This window comes from Labrus mixtus, chromosome 17, assembly GCF_963584025.1.
Source record: "Labrus mixtus chromosome 17, fLabMix1.1, whole genome shotgun sequence".
NCBI lineage: Eukaryota > Metazoa > Chordata > Actinopteri > Labriformes > Labridae > Labrus > Labrus mixtus.
The window spans coordinates 21,919,528-21,938,911 of record NC_083628.1 but is presented as its reverse complement, the minus strand read 5'-3'; the positions used below and the strand labels follow the sequence as shown (position 1 = coordinate 21,938,911).

The 19,384-nt window shown below is 39.2% G+C and overlaps 1 protein-coding gene across 1 annotated transcript in view; it reads left to right on the top strand.

Annotated features, from left to right (window-relative positions):
- The window catches only part of npr2 (natriuretic peptide receptor 2), a 66,439-nt gene that overhangs the window by 34,932 nt on the left and 12,123 nt on the right, over nt 1-19,384 (top strand). Inside the window, exons 11-15 of the mRNA XM_061061015.1 lie at nt 3,241-3,345; nt 4,177-4,248; nt 5,071-5,230; nt 5,323-5,478; nt 9,631-9,799. Of these exons, the coding sequence (XP_060916998.1) occupies nt 3,241-3,345; nt 4,177-4,248; nt 5,071-5,230; nt 5,323-5,478; nt 9,631-9,799 (662 nt within the window). The remainder of the gene's footprint in view (nt 1-3,240; nt 3,346-4,176; nt 4,249-5,070; nt 5,231-5,322; nt 5,479-9,630; nt 9,800-19,384) is intronic.

Below are 19,384 nucleotides of genomic sequence, written 5' to 3'. Positions count from 1 at the left end.
CAAAGTAAGAAACTAGCTGCTGAACATAGTGAAGCATTTTGCTGATATTTCCCTTTAGGAGACGGTGGAGACCAAAAACAGAGTTAAAAGAGACTGAAATTTGATATACATCCATCAGTTGTCCAAAACACAACTACAAAGTAATGTTTATGTTGCTCTGAGTTTCAGGTGACTTGAAAACAAAGAATAACTTATTTCTTACATATTCACAATCTAAGTTTATAGGGTGATGACTGTATGTCTGTGCTGTTTTTTTTTTACATCGTCTTTATGCTGCGTCCTATGGGAAAAATATCTGTCATTGCAGATTTAAGTGAAAAAAAAAAGAGTTTGTTCCTCTGTCTAATATTTTGATCCAAAGTAAGTTATGTCTGCAACTAATTTTCAAACTGTCTGGAAGCTTGTTTATTGCTTATACAAAGAAAATATTTTTCATTCAATGGGAAATTTGCATAGCTTGTCCACCAGGTAGTTCAGATCAGACCTTCTTCCCCTTCAGGTTGATCTTGGAAAGCTTGAGATAGTTAGTTGCCCTCTGGTAAGGATGCTACAGTGACGTTTCCCTTTTGAGGTTTCTTCAGGCAAGAACAACTTTGAGAAGACCCCAGGTTCGATACAAAGCTTGTTGGGGTTGATTATACACCGATCAGCCGTAACATTATGAACCTACCTATGATATTGTTTATGTCCCCATTTTGCTGCGAATACAGCCCTGAACCACTGAGACGCTGTATGTTCTGAGCACCTCTCTATCAGAACCAGCATGGACTCTTTTATCAGTTTAAGCTCCAGTAGCTCTTCTGCTGGATTAGCCAGCCTTCGCTTCCCATGTGCATCAGTCAGCCATGGCCGCTCTTGACTCTGTTGCAGGTTTGGTTGCAGGTTTGCAGTCCTGGAGAAGCTCTGACCCAGTCATCAAGACATCACAATTGTAACCCCCCTTGACAAAGTCGCTCACATCCTTACCCTTGCCCATTCTTCCTGCTTCCAACACATCAACTTCTAGGACAAAATGGTCACTTACTTTCTAACATTTCTCCCCCACTGACAGGTGGCATTGATGATCAGTGTTATTCCTTTCACCTGTTAGTGATCATAATGTGAAGACTGATCTGTTTCTATCGCTTCTTGGCTGTATATGCCTTTGGGTTGTCCTGGAGGAGATGTTAAACATTGCTGGAGAGAGGGATATGTAAAATACCTTACTAAGAGGACTGACGCCTTGACCCTTTTCCAGATAAGTTGGAGATAATGGATGTATAAATAGATGGAGGATAAGGCCGTTCCTGCAACCATGAGGATGATGACTTCTTTCGTAAATGACCTCATGACCCTTGCTCTAATGCACCCTGAGGACAAAATGTTTAATGTTAGCACTGCTTCTTATATTCAACACAATAATGACACTTCTATGATACATATTTACATATTTAAGTGCAATAATTCAGCCGCCAGCCTCCATGTAATTTCACTTTTAATAATTTTTGTGCAGAAGAGGATCACAGAATTCTTGCATTCAGTGGCCTGAATGTGAAAAAAGAGCCCGGCTGAGGGTTGTAAAAAGAACTCCATCTGAACAAGTTGCATTGAGTTCATCATTCATTCGCTCAGTAAAACAACCATGAATTGACATTATTGTACTTGTAAACACTGCAGGGGAACAACCTTCATGCAAGGTTCAATCATTTCTACCTCCTGTAGGAAACAAGTTGTTTTTTCTTACTCAGTACGACATTCATCAGTTTCTTTTTTTATTGAAGGTTTATTCTGTTTGCAGGAAGTGGCACCTAGCTGCCTGTAAGCCCGAACATCCAGCCACTGCAGGATGTTGCTTGTTAACAACTTAATCTGTCTCGTAGACATCACAGACAGCAGCTGTCGATGAAAAGGTCCCTTTGGCTGGGAAATATTTACGAGCAGGCGATCAGTAAGCTGAAGGAGAAAAAAAAAAAATCCACATAATTTATGTGGTTTGGTGATGGAAACACAGTGTGGCACAGAAAAACCCTTAACTCGGAAATTACATGGGCGCTCATAACCAAGATGGATGCTGGTGAAGGAAGATTTTTAGGCATTCCTCGACTTCCCCAACATTGTTTTGCTGAAATTCTCTCCGTCTCAGCTCTGTGTTTTTAGGACTTTTTGGGCTAGTTTGGAGGAGGGCAGTTCTTGAATGTCCTCTGTGGCCTCTCGGTCAGTCGGCAGGCACACATGGGAGAGGGGCTGCTGTCTGAGCTGGCAGCTTCTGGGATGCCCCGGGGGCTTGATCGACTGTCAAACCTCAGCTCATGAAAAAGGCATCCAGATGGGGGAAAAGACGGGGCCTGCCAGTGGAAACTTAACCACTTGTCTTCCAGCACCTCCCCCCACCAGTCCCTCCATCCTACCCCAATACACACCAAAGTGCAGCAGGGGAAATTATATAGGCCAAAGGGTATGCTAACATCCCCAGAGCCGTGAAACAGGAGCGACTGAGTCCCTGTGCTATGGTGTGAGAGTGGCTGTCACTCACTGTACTCAAAGAAGAAAAGTACACTGTTGAAATTAAGAACACCGTTTCTTGATGTTTCATGCTGGCTGTAAAAAGATTTTCTTCTCTTTTAGGTGCTCCTTCTGTCAGCACTCAGATTCAAAATAAAGGCAGAAGGAGGACATCTATGGAGCTCGTTTCTATAAAAGAAAATAACCAGGCTTTTTCACACTTTCTCATAAAAGGCCAGAAAATGTTCTCCAAGTTTCCTCTAAATCAATAAACCTTAAACATGGCAGTTTCCATACCTCTAATATTCAAAGTGATTCATGTTTTGGAAGACGTGCTGTATCGTAAAATCAGAGTGTGATTATTTTCCATGTTGTGCAGTTTTACACGTCCTGCCCGCTTTGCACTACTCCTGCACCTACATCCTCTCAACACCTCAACGTTTTTTTCACTATCCTCAGCACACAGGCTCATTCATAACCTCCAAGGGCAATTTATGCACATGCACATGTTTCAACCGGGTGCCCTGAGCAGGAATGCGTCTTAACACGTAGAGAAAGACATCAGTGCCAACTAGCCGACTGCAAATAGACTACTTTGATGAACTGCTGGCAGCGTTATTCTTAAAAAACATTGTACTGTGTATATAAATTAATCGTCAGTTACCCTCCCCGTCCTCTGTTTCCAGGGGGTTTTGAGAATGTGATGCTTGGAAAGAGTTGCACTCACAGTTGCTGTGTGTTTGTGTGGTTTATTTTCAGATGAGAGACGTGCAGTTCAACCATCTAACCAGGTTCATCGGGGCCTGCATTGACCCTCCAAACATCTGCATCGTGACAGAGTACTGTCCCAGAGGCAGCCTGCAGGTGATTTCTGCTTCTCTTTCATACAGTTTAACTTTTATTAAAAAAAATGAGTCTATGTCAGAGCCAAATTGTTAACTTTTTCCCGACTTATGTTCTCCTTCTTTTGTTTTGTTCATCCCTTTACTTTGCTGTCTCAAAGACATAAAAACAGGTGGCAGAGTGAAACCTGTTTTTACATTAACTTTGTAAAGTGGGACAGTTTCTCTTTAAGACGTGTAAGGGAGGACAAAAGTTTGGGACATCAAAACTAGTGGAGAACATAATTAGGGTCTAGTATGAAACGTGTACAGGTGTTTCTGTGTTGACTTAACGACACACACTAAGATTAGACTTTTAAAATATCACCTTATTTAGTCTACACTGAACTTGTAATACATGAACTTTTCACAGAACATCATTTTGACTTCTTACACTCAAGCTTTGTGAGTTTTTATGTTTCAATAGGACACATTGGATGTTTTAAGTGAACTTACTCTTGGCCCGCACTCTTTGTCCTGAAACACCAGCAGCCTCTTAAAATGCCAAACTCAGCTGTGGACTTCATCAGTCACACTTGTAGAAAGGAGTCCTCTGTGTAAAAATCAGATAACTGCAAATGATTTGATGTGGCTGGATGTCGGAGCACGTTCCAGTGTTTGGGCAGCTAGATAAAAATCATGAGGGGCTTAAATTAAGTCTTAAATATCTGGATTGTTCTGTTTGAATCTCAAAATAAACTTTTGGTCCATCTTGGCTCTTGGAAGTTTTAAATATAAAGCAGAACTGGATTTATTTTCTTGTCTGTGAAAGTTTCCTGTTTCAATTTTTGGATCTGTTTTTGTTTTTTTTCAGGATATTTTGGAGAACGAGAGCATCAATCTGGACTGGATGTTCCGCTACTCTCTGATCAATGACATCGTGAAGGTAGGTGGAAGTCAGACTGAAGGCACTGTAAACAAAGAGCAGACATGGAAAAGGCTGTCGAGAAATATTGACTTATATGATCTTTTGACACAAATGCTTATCTTATCTTATGCACAATAGCTTTTTACAGTTCCATTTGATGCATTGTGTGCCGTACAGCTACACACCAAATGTTGAGGTTACCATGGTTTCTCATGGAGAGTTTGTGAAAGAGGGAGTGAGGCAGAGAAAGAGAGCAAGACAGACTAACAAGCACAAAAATGTATTTTTGGCACGGTGCAGTGGTTGAAACTACAGTAAATATTGCTGTTATATCGGGTAAAGTAGGACAGAAACATAATCATACAGTTTGCTGAAATTTCCTTCCAGTTTAATCAAAACTAATCATGGACTCAATTTATAAGATTATTTTAAATCTGTCCTCACAAAGAGGCTTTTTGTCAGGAGAGTGGCCTCTTGGATGCATTTGATACTGAGCTGCATGCATGGCAAAGAGCTCCAGATTAATTTCTGAACACAGATAGCAGCGCTCTGCAGAGTAGAGGCGCTGGTGAAGCTTTGAGGGATGTTTGACTCACCGTTTCCACTAAATATTAACCATAAGTACATTCAGTCCCCTCACCAAAGGATTTAACAGTAATTTCACAGACATTCCCCTCTGTCGGTGCCGTCCTTGAAACACGGCTTCTTTTCAAAACCTTTAGCATACATCAACTTGTCAAAGCGGATTATTTCCATATGTGTGGAGCTGTGTGTTTCTTTCTGTATGATTTGCTCTTCAGTGAAAAAAGGCATTTAATGCTTGATTTAACACTCCACCAGGGAATGAACTATCTCCACAACAGCTACATCGGCTGCCATGGAAATCTGAAGTCATCTAATTGCGTGGTGGACAGTCGATTTGTTTTGAAAATTACGGATTATGGTTTGGCCAGCTTCCGCACGTCCTGCGAAAACGACGACTCGCACGCACTCTATGCAAGTAGGTCTTCATATTCTGACGGACAAAGACATTGGCTCCTGTTGTGTGTCAGGCATTTTCTGAGTGTTTCTGACTCTTCTCTGGTTTTTCAGAGAAGCTCTGGACAGCTCCTGAGCTGCTCATATACGACCGCCATCCTCCTGAAGGGACTCAGAAGGGTGATGTGTACAGTTTTGGCATCATTCTGCAGGAAATAGCCCTGAGGAATGGACCTTTCTACGTGGAGGGCATGGACCTCAGCCCTAAAGGTAAACACAACTGTCTTTTATAGGCCACTGAAAGGTCAGCTGGATGCTTTAAATCAGCAAGCATTCAGCAAACTGCTCTAACTTGTTACACAAAAACTCTGAAGAAAACAAAATCAAATGGAGTAGAAAATATCATGTCATAAAGTCACCTCTCATAACTGAATCAAGCGTCTTGAAAAGTTTCCCAAGACTCCTTCTAGAAAAGACGGAAGTTCACATGATAGGAACTTCATTCAGTCGCTTTTCACTGCATGTCAAAACGGACCTTTTGTAAGGTCAGGTGACTCTGACCTACTACTTGCATGTCCCTGCAGCTATGAACACAAACAAAGAACACATGTTGGCCAGATGTCAGAGGCAGGTCCAGTCACAAAAACCAACACAACCAATTTCTACATCCAATACATGACAACAGGATTGCTCCCAAGAAACAACCAGAGAAAACAGGAACAATCAAAAGTGTAAAAAGTTGACTTGTCTGGTTATGTTTTAAATGTCAGTAGCTAGCTTGAGCAGTCATCGTTTGTTGGTTTAATAAGGTAGCAGGTATCTACAAAATGTCTGTTCTTATATGATTTCAAACCTAATAGACTCCCCTTGAACATCACCTCTGTCTTGATTTAACAAAACACACAAGTGTACAAAAGGAACGGTATGATTCTATCTTTTTAACAGCCATAATGCAGCCGCAGCGATAGCTTCTGGGATTTTTACAGCTGTGCTACATTTGACAAATTTTGTGCAAGTTTTGTAATTGCACCAATCAGGGAACTGTGACTACAAATACTACCAAAACACGTCCAAGACCAAAATCCAGACTCTATAATAAGAGGTTATTAGAGCACGATTCGATAAGTTCAGTCCTCAACCGCCAAACTGGCTGCATCTTAATCCTTGGCAGCAGATCTACCCAATAATGACATCATCCATCAGCCCATTCAAAGGGTTTGTTTTTGCCCCTGAAAGACTCAGAATATGATTATAAATGTCTGACAACATTATGGATATTATCCCTTCCTCTGGTTTAACCAGAAACAATTGGAACACGTCTGTTTTTCAAAGCCACCAAAGTCCTTTGGCCAAAACAGTGATTTTACCCTGCAGATCGTATCGCTTCCTTTACCGCTTTGATAGATTGTATTTTTGTCCGACTTTGGTGTTTAAATAGTAAGTTAGGATCCAACACAATATTTTTGTTACACAGAAAAACATGAAACAAATAGAGTCAGTGAGAGACCAGCAACGTCAGTGTTCTAGGATGTGTAATTACTGTTTCTGTCAGTGGAGTTTGGTGGCCTTGAAGAGAGCAGTGTGATGGCTATTTCTGGTGTCAAAAAAAAAGCTATCTATCCGTCTCAGTAGGGGTCCTGTTTGTAAAGTTTTCAGACAGTTTAATAACAGTTTGAGGCTGTCAGTCCCAAAAAAAGCACTGAACTAAATTTGACCGAATGGTTACAATGGAGTAAATATAGTTTATGGCTGCCTGAATTGATCTACTTCATGTACCTATTTGTCTTAGTTTAGACCCCCCTATATATTTATTTATGTATATTTAAAGGGCCATGGTAGATCGCAAAAGTATGTAGAGCTTCGAAGAATAAAGTAATGGAAGCATAGAAAGAGAAACAAAGCTGATACTGTACATACATACAACAACCCTGTCACTATGAATAATGTTGCAGGTCTGAGACTGAACACACACTCTGCTACTTAAAGGAAACACTACTTCCTGCATTGACACTGATGTAAATCACATGCAACAGATCTATCACGGGTGTAATACATCAGGTTTCTGTAAAGGCTGGGGGGCAAAGTAGACATTTGCCAAACAACAACTTAAAGGATAGATTCACAGTTTTCAAATTAAAATAATCCTCAAATGTCCTTTTAAACATCAGTCACTTTAATTATTCTCCTCTCTGTGACTTTAGAGAGATCTCTTGCCCCAAGGCAACTCCGCAGTTAGTAATGGAGGACTAAATCCACAATCCTATTGCTGCAGATTATTTAAATTAATTCCAAAGGTCAACTAAAGCCTTTGGAAGTCTGAGTCAGACAATTACAAACGGGAGTCTTCTGCAGTTAAAGTGTGATGAGAGCAAAATGTCCTCTTTGTGTCAGGATCCCTCTTCTGCAGCTCGGTCATGGGTCATAGGTCACACAATGATATTTGGAACTTAAGAGAGCGTAACCTTGAAAGAAATACATTATAGGGCTTTCACACATGCAGAAAACTCCTGAAAAAACACAATTTTCAGACCATTATGACCATTTGAACAGTAGCTCTTGATATACTTACGCCAATAGGACATACCGGTAATACTTGTTAAAAGTATTATTTGCTTAGCAGAAGCCTACATGCATTCTCTCACTGGAAAACTCGAACACATTGTTATCTTCCTCAGTTAACTTATGACTTTCCAGAGTCTAATCAGTGCTGACACTTTGGCTCTTCAGCTTCCTGCACACATGTTGAAGTTTGACCGGTTTCTTCACTGGCATCGACATTTACCCCCACCGCTGCTCCTGCTCAGTGGCAGCAGGAAGAAAAAATCATTTCCAACGCAATTTGAAGATCAGGAGTTCAACTAGAAGACGTAAAGTGGATGTGTGAAAACCTCCTGGGTGCCTCCTTCATGTGATTACTTTCATTGGCCTTTTATTCACAGTCACGCTGATAGGTGATTGTATGAGTGCCTGGTACGATCCATTAACAGGCGGAGAGCTGCGGCAGCTGCCACCTGTTCTCCAGTGTCTGATTGTGTTAAATATAGAGCTTAATCAGTGTTTCACAGCAGAGTCTTTTAATTAGTTTAATTGGCTTTTTAATGATGCATGATTATGATAACAGAGTGGATGTGGAGGAATCATTTGGAAATAATGTTTCAAACACATCTCTACGATTAATGGACAAATGAGGAGAACTAAGCTGTAGGAGTCGATTTTCATTGATGAATATGTTCGGACTCGTTCAGCAGGAATAGCACATAAAACACAGTATAATAAATATTCCTGCTAATTTTATTTCAGGTGGGAGAGTTTACTCTGTTCAGCAGTCACTGAGTGCAACAACGCCTCATGTTTAAAAAGAAAAGGAAAGCTCAGCTGAGTTCCCTGGAGACATATTAGAAACACTGGGATGACTTAATGAGTCAAGTTACGAGTTTGGAGTTGGATCTAATTGAATTTATTCAGCAGCAGAAGTTGTGTAAAAGTAGAAATGCAATTTTCATTCAGGCATACATAACAAGAAATATCAGGAAAAACATCATAGAAGAAGAATTAAAGCATATTACGGATATCATTGGACAATTTAGGCCTGCACGATATGAGAAAAATATACTTTGTGGGATAACGGGGTTTAATATTGCAATAAACAATTTATATCTTTATATCTCCTGTTCTTAATGTTTATCATAATATCTGTGTTTGCAAGTTGCAACATGTTTCTCGTGTATGTAAAATAAAGCCAGAATGCTTTTTTTCAACACTTAATTGGATCTAAATAATGTACGGGTAGCAGATACTGTAGCTATCCTGAGCTTCAAGTGACTGCATCAAAATTGTGTAAGAGCATAACGATTACACCTAAGCCTCCACACTACAGGTAAAACACACACATGCTGAGTGACAAAGCATTGCTTTTGAGCTTACTTTTTTTTATTCCAATAAATTCAGACTTTTGTGTTGTGTTTATTTCAAATACTTTTATTGCCATATCGATGATATTGAGATGAACAGGTCATCTGTTGACAGTATGGTCTCTGGAAACTTCTCCCTCAGAAATGACAAACTGTTGGTTAAACTGTTAGGAATTTATTTATTTGTTAAACAGTCTGATTTTGATACTGATGCCTTTTTGTGACCTACAAAACGCATACAGCTCGGACTCTGTTAAGAGATTTACCACATAAATCTTAAGATATTTTTTGGTTTTCGGTGTAAAGTTGAATAAAATTGATGGTAACTAAAAGCTGTTTCAAAAGAAGGGATGTTGAAGGTGTTTTAATGATTTGTCTACCTTTTCAGACACGATGTGCACAGATGTATCCGCAGAGAAAATCAAGTCACTCTTAATGGAGTGTATTATGAAATGTGTGTGAAAAAGCTCTGGACTCACATAGATCTCGCTCTCTGTCCTCTCCACTGCAGAGATCGTACAGAAGGTGAGGAACGGTCAGAAGCCGTACTTTCGACCAACCACAGACAACAAATGTCACTCGGAGGAGCTGACCATCCTGATGGAGGGCTGCTGGGCCGAGGATCCCGCGGAGAGGCCAGACTTCGGCCACATCAAGATCTATGTGGCCAAACTCAACAAGTGAGTCCCAAACTTCTCTTTGTTGATTTTCAGAGTTCATTGTTATATAGTTTTCTGAGTTCATAAGGACAACAGAGGACATTTAGAAGACAGACACAAAATGCATTTAACCAAAGCTTTCTACAAGACTGAATACTGAAGAATAGAAGAGGCCAGGTATAAATAAAAATCAGAGGTAGAATCATTTTATTGGATTCTGAACTTGTGATTGAAAGGAGGTATTATTTTTGACCTCTGAAGACTTTTTACTTTGTCTTGTCATTTTGACTTTATTCTAAACATTTAGAAATAACTATTTTTGTCTTCATTAGACATTACTCATTAGATGTTTTTTTCATTCATTTTTTATTTATTATCATAAATTTCAACATCATTTGTGGCAGTACAAACCCCCATTGTTGACGTGAAGACTTTCTAACGGGCCTTTCAGCTTTATTCTCTACATATACTATACATATACTACTATAAAAATCTTCCTCCTGAATTCCTCAGATGAATCATTTTCTTATTCTTGACAATTATAGCAACATTCTGACTTAATTCACTTCATTTTTGATTCCAACAAAAAAGATCTTCCTCCATAGGGGCTATTTAGCAGAGTAATTCATTATTTCAACAGCAGGCTCTTGATTAAAACATTTGATAACTTTCATTCCCTTTCTCCAAGCTGAAGTCATTTGACAAACAGAAATGGAAAGAGTCTTTGCTTTCCCACACTACGAGTGTCAGCCCTGCTAAACTCAACATGTGAACATTGTGTTGAGAGCCTGCTGAGCATCGTGCACGATGATATGATTAAGAGATTCAAAAAGGCAACAAGCAAAGAGAATCATGTTTTTGAAACCATCAAGACAATTTGAGATAAAAGGTTGATTGCAATGCCTGACAGAGAGCGCTGGACAGGAAGTACTCTTTGCTGCTTTTCCATCCCTGATTGTGTATATTAATGTGTGTGTGTGTGTGTGTGTGTGTGTGTGTGTGTGTGTGTGTGTGTGTGTGTGTGTGTGTGTGTGTGTGTGTGTGTGTGTGGGGGGAAGGAAGGGGAGTGTGCGAGTCCACGTTTCTGCTGTTGTTTTCAATGATCCCATGAATCATTCATGTGCATATTTTGAGTCTGAGTTTTTTGTCGGAGTAGGCTCCTAAGTTGTCCCTCGTGTATGGCAGCTCTGTCAGAAAGAGTTACAGTAAAAAGCATCCCTGCTGATTCAGTGTGACACTGCCGCACACACACACACCTACACACACGGAAATACACAGTTAATGGTTGTTTGGGAAAACGGCAATATTTGGATAGACTATCTGAGCAGTTATTAAAACAGACTATAAAGATAGTACAGTGCTGATAAATCCTGTAAAAACACATTTTAAAGAGCTCATTATCTCAGTAATCGGCTTCCTCTAAAATAACCAGAGCATTCCCAGTAAAGCAAACATCAGTTTCAAATGTTAAAATACTTTATTTTCAATAGGTACTCGTCCTTTGTTAATTACATGGGATGCTGCAAGTCAAAACTGCAGGAATCCATCATTAAAAAATGCTAAAATGACGTTTAGATCAAAAATGAAAAAGGTGTCAAACAGTCAAAAACTAAATTATAAGCTAAGCTTAGATAGAAAATTGCAGATTGTTGTCGTACTTTGATAAAATATTGACAAATTCTTAATTCTGTCATTTCAGCCTTTCTAAACTGAGCAACGCCCTCTTTGAAGAAGTCTGAATAGCACACAGGGATAAATAGAAATACACAATCTCTACATGAGGAATGAGCATAATATTAATTAGCGTGACATCAATTAAAGTGTTGATGTGGCCCCCCCCATCACTCAAAGTAAGAGGCTGATTGAACAAAAGGTCATCAGGGCATTTCAAATTCTAGATAAAGTTGTAATTAAGAAGATTGAAAGTTGAGTGAACGCCACACTGAAAATGATTGAACACAATGATGATTGATTGTGATCAATCTGCAAGCAGCGTCCATCACTAAGCAAAGGTTTGTCTCTCAGAGAGTGAGGTGGAGACTTATCTTCTGAGTTTCAACTGAATGATAATTTAAGCCAAACAAACCAAGAAAAATCAACAATTAGAACAAACTGAAACTGAACAAAAATGCGAAGAAACTTTAAGATCAACATTAAAAACCATCAGGGAGGATTGAGTTTTATGACCTCGCTTGAAATTACAGCAAAGGGTGTTGCCAAAAAGACCAAAGCTAATTTTTTCATTAAGGACAAACAATAAAAAGAAAACAAAGAAAAAGATCTACTCGTTGAGGTAGATGAGGAGATACTCCAAAAAGAGGTTGCAGTGATAAATGGATGTAAGATTAGTCTGGAAGTGAAGCTACTTTAGAGAAGGAAAACAAGATAGAAAAACACATTAATATGAATAAAAAAGGAGATGAGATAATGGGGTGAAAATTACATCAGCAAAAATGAACCTAAATAAGTCATATTTAGTTGATGACATTAGTGTGTGTACATGTTTCTATGATTGTCTGTAGGTAGAAGTATCATTTTGTGTTTTGTGATCTGGATTCATTTGTGTGAACAGTGAGGGAAAAAAAAGGTGAAATGAACAGCTACAAAAAGTTCAACAATTTAAAACAGAATAAGATGAATGAGCCATAACATTTTTCAAAGTCATTGATAAAGTTGTTATCATGACGATAGTGCAACTGCGATTGCTTCCCAAAGATTGCTCATAACGTGTTGTCGACGTATGGAAATCGTTAAATCAGGGTGCAGAGACTGAAGCCGTGTGCAGTGGAGTGAATGCAGTTTCTAGCAGCCAGAGGTTGGTTGCCGTGTTGTTGCTGCCAGGTGCAGTCAGCCTGTCCTGTGAGTTTTGACATGCAGATCAAAACACGGGCCACGCTTCATTACACTGAATGGCAACTTGGATCTTTATTCTTCCAGCATGGTCATATTTTGTGGTATCTGGCTTATCTTAAGACAGAGTTATAATCGTGTCTGTGCTGCCTCTGGCAAAGCTACTGACCCACCGTTCAGCACTGATTTTTGTCTGGACAGATGTGTCACATACAATCAGGCCGTGGCTGTTTTGTGTGAATTCTTTAATTCACTTTGTGATATTGAGCAATGAAGGGGAGGTTTATCTCATCAGGCATGCTGAATGGGACGCTCTTTCAATCAATAGCCAAAGTAATCATGTTGACACTTGTTCATTCACTCTAATAGAGAGAGGCAATCACTGTGAGCATGATGTATGCTGTGGAAATGTCTCTGCTGGATGTGTGTGATTGAAAAGGAGATAATCACTGACACTTCCTTCACCTTGATGATGTCGACCTTAACATCTGTATTTCCACTGGAATAGGAAACTTATAGGAGGATCTCCACATGACATCTCCTCGGCCACTTTGACACAGACGTGTAATTACGTTGATTAGGTTACAAACCTAATTACAGTAGCTGAGCTCACCTTTTAGCTCTTAAAGCCCTATTCAGCTACATATGATCACAAGCTGTCAGGACTGAGTTTATTCACAAGTGATGCTTCCTGTCGGTTTATCATACCGACTCTATAAGAAGAACATGCTGTTGACTTTAGGAGAAGCAGTGATGGTTCAAGTGTTTATGATTCTTTAGAAAGAGCTCGTGCAGCAGGTAAGAGAATATGTAGAGAAGAAGAGTCATCATGGATTATTTTTGATATAAGACTTTCATGTAGATTATCCTGCACATAATACAGCTGTTTACGGCAATGAATAAATGATGCTTCAAAAAATAAAAAAGATTTGACTTCTTCTGCTTCTTAGTTCAAACTGCATCAAAGTCAACATTTCAGCTTTCTTCAAATAAGCCTGATTAGCTGTTATGGTTCACATTAAACTCAACATATCCATTGAGGATGTACAAAGACAAGGTGAACAGGTGTGCATGACTGACTGCAGCGCCTGATTGTGGGATTTCTCACCTGTAACTTTCAAGTCCTTTGATATTTTATTTCCATTAATTCGTCGACTCCAGACACAGAACTCGGCTGCCAGGCAAAACAAAAAAAGCATGACCACATCACTCCTGTTGTAGCGTCTTTACACTGGACTCCTGTATGTGGCAGATTTGAATTTAAGATTTTAATGATGACTTTAAAGTCTCTTAATAGTTTCTCCCAGCGACTACATTTCAGACCTGTTTTCAGAGTGAAAAACTAAAGGGGATAGAGGATCTGTAGGTAAGTTCCTTAAATCCCTTCTGAGGACATTCTTTAACCAATGAGCCTTTTTTCCTGACTTGTCCTGATTTTACCAGAATTGTATTTTATTTAACTGATTTTAAAAAAGTCCTTTAAAATAATTTTATGATTTAATATATTTTTTGTTTCTTAATCCTTCCAGTGACTATGATTTTATCACCTGCCTGTTTTTATCTTGCTGCCTTTATAAAGCTCTTTGTAACTTGGGTTTTGAAAAATGTCCTATAAATAAACGTTATTATTCTTATTGTTGTAGTTTAACATCTTCTAGTTCATCCAGTTAAGTCTTTTTATTTGTTTTTTCTTTCTGTTTTTCTGTTTTATTGTATTAAGTATCAGCAGGATCAAAGATATTTGTCCATAAAAGGCTGCTGTTCTCTGTCTCATGCTCTATTTTTGTAGTTAGTTATTATTGGATGTAGCCCTGAGGTAAGAGTGGATAAGATCTGCATCCAAAGCCATCGTCTGTTCATTGAACGAGCCTGCTTCACAGACACGGTACACTGCCCAGAATTAGCCAATCAGAATCAAGTATCTAATGCAAGTTGTGTAATCATTTCATACAACTGCACAGTTTCAACTTTCTCGTCAGTGCTTCAGAGACTAGTTCTCAACTGGATTTTTTTTAACCATCCAAAGTGTGCTTGAAATAAGTAATCCATCACAGAGAAGATTTAATTTCCTTTACACTTTTCAGTACGAGCATGAGACATCCTCGTTGGTGAGTTCAAGGTCTCTGACGTCACAGAACGTTACATTCATGAGCTACACAGTTATGAAAACAGATCCATAAGACAGCTGCTTTTCTTCATACAGTCCTTTAGTAAGGTGACGGCTGAACCTTGAACCGTGAGGAACAAAACAATATTCCCACAGAGATGTAAGAAGAAGGATCTGTGAATCTTTCCCCATGATCAGAAAAAAGACAAGAATACACATCCCAAAGCTACAATTCTTAAAAGATAGAATCAGCACAACAGCTGTAAAGAAATATTTAAATGTGTTGATTTAACGTTACACAGATCTCTTGGAGACTTGCTGAACAGATCTGTGTGCTTGGTGTGTTTTTCTTTCTGCTCCACTTCTCCTCTGTTCACTGTAAGTCAGGATGCGCCCGGTGATGTATGTCTTTCCATTTAAAGAGGCTCGGAGTCAAGAGCTCTACATGATTGACATCCTCAGAAGCACTCAAGGATGTTCTTGACAGCCACTTGCAAAGCCCCTCCTCATGTGTGTGTGAAGCCTTTCACCACAGCGGCCTGCACTCTAATGCACTGTTTGCTGGTTATTTTCATTAGGTAAATGTATGTTGTTGACATGGCCTGATGAATGGACTGTTATTTTTGGTGTGTGTGTGTGTGTGTGTGTGTGTGTGTGTGTGTGTGTGTGTGTGTGTGTGTGTGTGTGTGTGTGTGTGTGTGTGTGTGTGTGTGTGTGTGTGTGTGTGTGTGTGCGAGCTCCAGCTTGAAGGGCACTGCTGTGAATATCTGACCACCCTCGGTGAACGTGCAAGTCTCTCAATGTTTGTCATCTCATCATACACAGCAAAATAAAACGTCCATTGTTTTAATGATCTCAGCGTGCTTTAAGATATTCCTTTTATTTTGCTGTCTTTTCTGAAACAACTGGTAAAAATCTGTCCCGCATGTCAGACCAAACAGGAAAATGTAACTTTGAGAGGCATGTTTAGCCGCTCTGTAAACACTTGAAGAGTGCATACCTCCAGTAAGACTGCCCAGCCCTCTGCATCTGTTTTGTAAATAGTCGAGAATGTCTTTAATTATTAATCAGCGTCTGGTTCCGGCATCAAAGCACACAGTGATAGACAACCCTGCCGACTGGACGATGACAGCCATGTTTCTTTAAACTGTCCTGTCTAACTTTTTTCCAGTGACTCAGACTCGTGAGTTTTGAGATATTAAAATGATCTTTCATAAAGTTTCTGCAGCATACCCTCAGGTGAATTCTACCAATGTTTGCAGGATCACTTAGATTTCCAAACTGCGTGTGCAGTCTTCATTTGGTTGTTGTGTTCCAATCTTAAAGACGTTTATTTCAGTCAGTCATTTTGTAAATATTTTGTATTAAGTTCCCTGGAAAGAGCTTCAGGGAACAGGGTGAAGATTCAGGGAAGGTAATTTGAATTAAGATTTTTCTGGGGTTATGAAGCAGTTGTTTAGATCCCAAGAAATGCCCTTAAAAAAACTGCCCCGTTTACATGCAAGTATATAATCACATGTAGTTTAAATCATTCTCATATTTATTACATTTGATGCTTCACTTTCATTTGACTCTCAATATTTTCAGTTGACCTGTTGTGCACTTAAATCATCTCGAGGTAACGTCCGCTCAGAAATATTGAACTGCAAGTTAAAGCTTCAGAAAGGAACTTTTGATTCTTTGTTAATCCACCCCTGAGGACAAAGTGGTACCTCTTGTACATTTTCTGAATTCGTCCCATACATGCAAAAAGTAGTATTCTCTAGCAAACAAACAAAATCCTGCTACCTTTAAACAGCAAAAGTATCACTCACCGTGAACCTTTGCCAAAGAAAATGGAAACACCAGCAGCTCTTCTGCATGCTGTAAATCGCATCATCTGACACTAACCCACCAGCAGCAGATACTGGCATTAAAATGAACTATTCAGAAACAGTTGTTCTTCTTGTTGATGGTCTGGTTCACTTTTCTAGATCATATAGAGACATAAGTTTTCATTTCAGTCTGTTTCATAAGAAGCTTAAAAACGCCTCACGGGAGCTTTAACCTCATCTCCATTTCCCCCTCATTGTACCAAATTACATAAATCCTCCAGAAGCCTTGCTATGAATTTAGTCAAAAAAAGGATAACAGCATAATAAGAAATATCTTAAAAGTGTGCTTCATTAAAAATCGTATGAGAATTGGTTGAAATGTTTTGCTGTGACTGCCTACTACCTCCGCTAACTACAAACGTCGCTCCATACCGCAACCCTTGTATGACACAAATTTTAGACCACTTCTTGCTGATTTAGAGCGTTTATAAAACTTTGTGGCTGATCTTACTTCATTACGTTTTTTTTTTACATTTAAGTTTTCAACTATTTGCGAGGCCTAAGAAGTAAACTCCAGTGTTGAAACTGCAGATCCTCCAGTGTCCACTTGAGGATGGCTGCAAAAGAATCTCCTTTTGGTCCCGTATTAAAATGCACTTTTTTTACAGCAGAAATCAACATGTTTACAGCCTGGCACTAAAATAGGTTGTTGGTCATTTGCTAATTTCTTTATTGGTACACACTTAATGGGAGATGATTTTTTAAAATAACTGATTCATCTTAATTTTATTAAATTTAAGAGTTAGGGAAAGTTGACTGACAGGTGGGCGCGTGCCTCTGCTCTTCCTCTTTCCTTTTGTTTGGATTGATCAAAACTTCCAACATGTCTCTCTTCAGAAACCAGTGAGTGACGTCACTGAGACTATGTCCATGTTTTAAACAGTCTATGTTAAGGCCCTGTAAAACTTAGAGGGTGCATATAAGCTATTGTAGCCTCTGGGTCAGTTTCCTCTGTGTGCTTGTCATGGTTAAAGGGTAACGGCACAAAAGTTCATTGTCAAGTCACACGTCACACTTTCCCCTCTCTACTACAAGCTGCAGTAATTTGGGAAACAATGAAGGCGGCAGGGACAACTGCTTGAAGGCTAAAATGACCTTTGTGTTTTTATAAAGTTCAAATACAAACAGGTAGACGGGGTAGTGACATCGAACTGAAGAGGTTGTTTCTTGGTCTTTGGTGAACTTTCAGTGAAATGTCATCCAAAAACGTTCACATTAGTACAATATCCCTCCATGTGACATTTTTTTCCTCTCGCTATCAGAGACGCATTAAAATCGGTTTCCAAAATGATTGTTTTCCCGCTTCCCATCTCTGAGAGATCCCGTTCATATGGAGACTGATTCTTTAGTTTGAATGGTGTGAAAATCTGGACGTGCAGTGAAGAACGGCTCAGTGTATGTACGGCTTGTATGATTGCCTTCAGTGCGTCGATACTCATCCCCGTCTTTCATGTCTCCCTCTGATGTTTAGCTCTTTTAACTTAAACAACATGTGGGCGTGTGTAGGATCTGTGACCCACAAGAAACATGGCAGCAGGCCAGGAATTGATGCTTTTAGCCGCCACAGTGGTGTAGCTGACTCACCTTCTTTCTCCATCGGAGTAAATGCGTGTACATGCCTGTGTGTGTGTGTGTGTGTGTGTGTGTGTGTGTGAGTATGTGTGTAAAAGTCTCCTGAGACACACACATTATGCAATACATGTATTATATAATTTTAAGAATATAAGAGAAAGGCTGGAATCACACCAGCAAAGACATAAATGGAGACCTTTCAGAGCGTTTCTCCCTCATGTTGGGAGGTATCAACAGCTGCTGAGCGTTTCAATGGGAGATACTGTTTACAAACAAAAATCAAATAAAACCATAATGTCTCATTCCTGGATGAAGTGGAACAGTAATATTAATTTCACATGTGTTTCCTGTTATGCCTCTGCTTTTCTGCATGTGGTATCCATTGATGACGGGTGGCTGTGTTACAGGAGAGGCAGTGGCAGCGCTCAGAGTCTCTGTTAGGCCTTTGAATGATTCCATCATGTACACTCACATTTAACCTATGAGGTCATGGCAGTCTTTATTTAGAGCTCAGAGAAATGTGCTGAGATATGCATCTAATTATTGATTTGTTTAATCTAATTGAAGTGGTTAAAGTATAGATTTGATCCAAAGAACTAATTTAAGTGCAGAAAACCAATAACCAATTCAAGGGTAACTATTGTGTCAGTGCTAAAAGGACTTTGTAGAAAATATTTTGTGGCTCCAGATTTGCAGCATGATGATTTAACTCGGATGATGTCACTTTTGTTCCCACGTCAATCAAATTTCTGAATAATGTTTCGTAAGGATTTGCGCGTTGTGCAATAGCGTCATGGTGCCCCTGTATGCTTTTGTATTTTCTTGCCTTTGTTATTTTATCTCTCATGCTGTGTTTTTGCAGATCTTGTGCAATACACGTATGTGGTGTTCTGTAGTGGTATGTGCCTTTTTTTTATGTTTGGATGTGCTTTTTCTATTGTTTTTTATTTATTGATTTGAGTGGAAGCAGCTGAAGAAGTTATGACTAGAGAAGACCACATTTCTCATTATCTGGCATCAGTTATGATGACAATAATATTCTCTACTGACAAGGATAAAAATGAATCATCACTAAAAGGACCGTCAGAGAAATGTGTATAAAAGAATCACAGTTAAATCAGATCATCAAAACCACTTTATTTTTAGGTAGAAATGAAAGAAAGTGCTCCAAAAAACAACTATTATTTGTAATTTCATTGATTT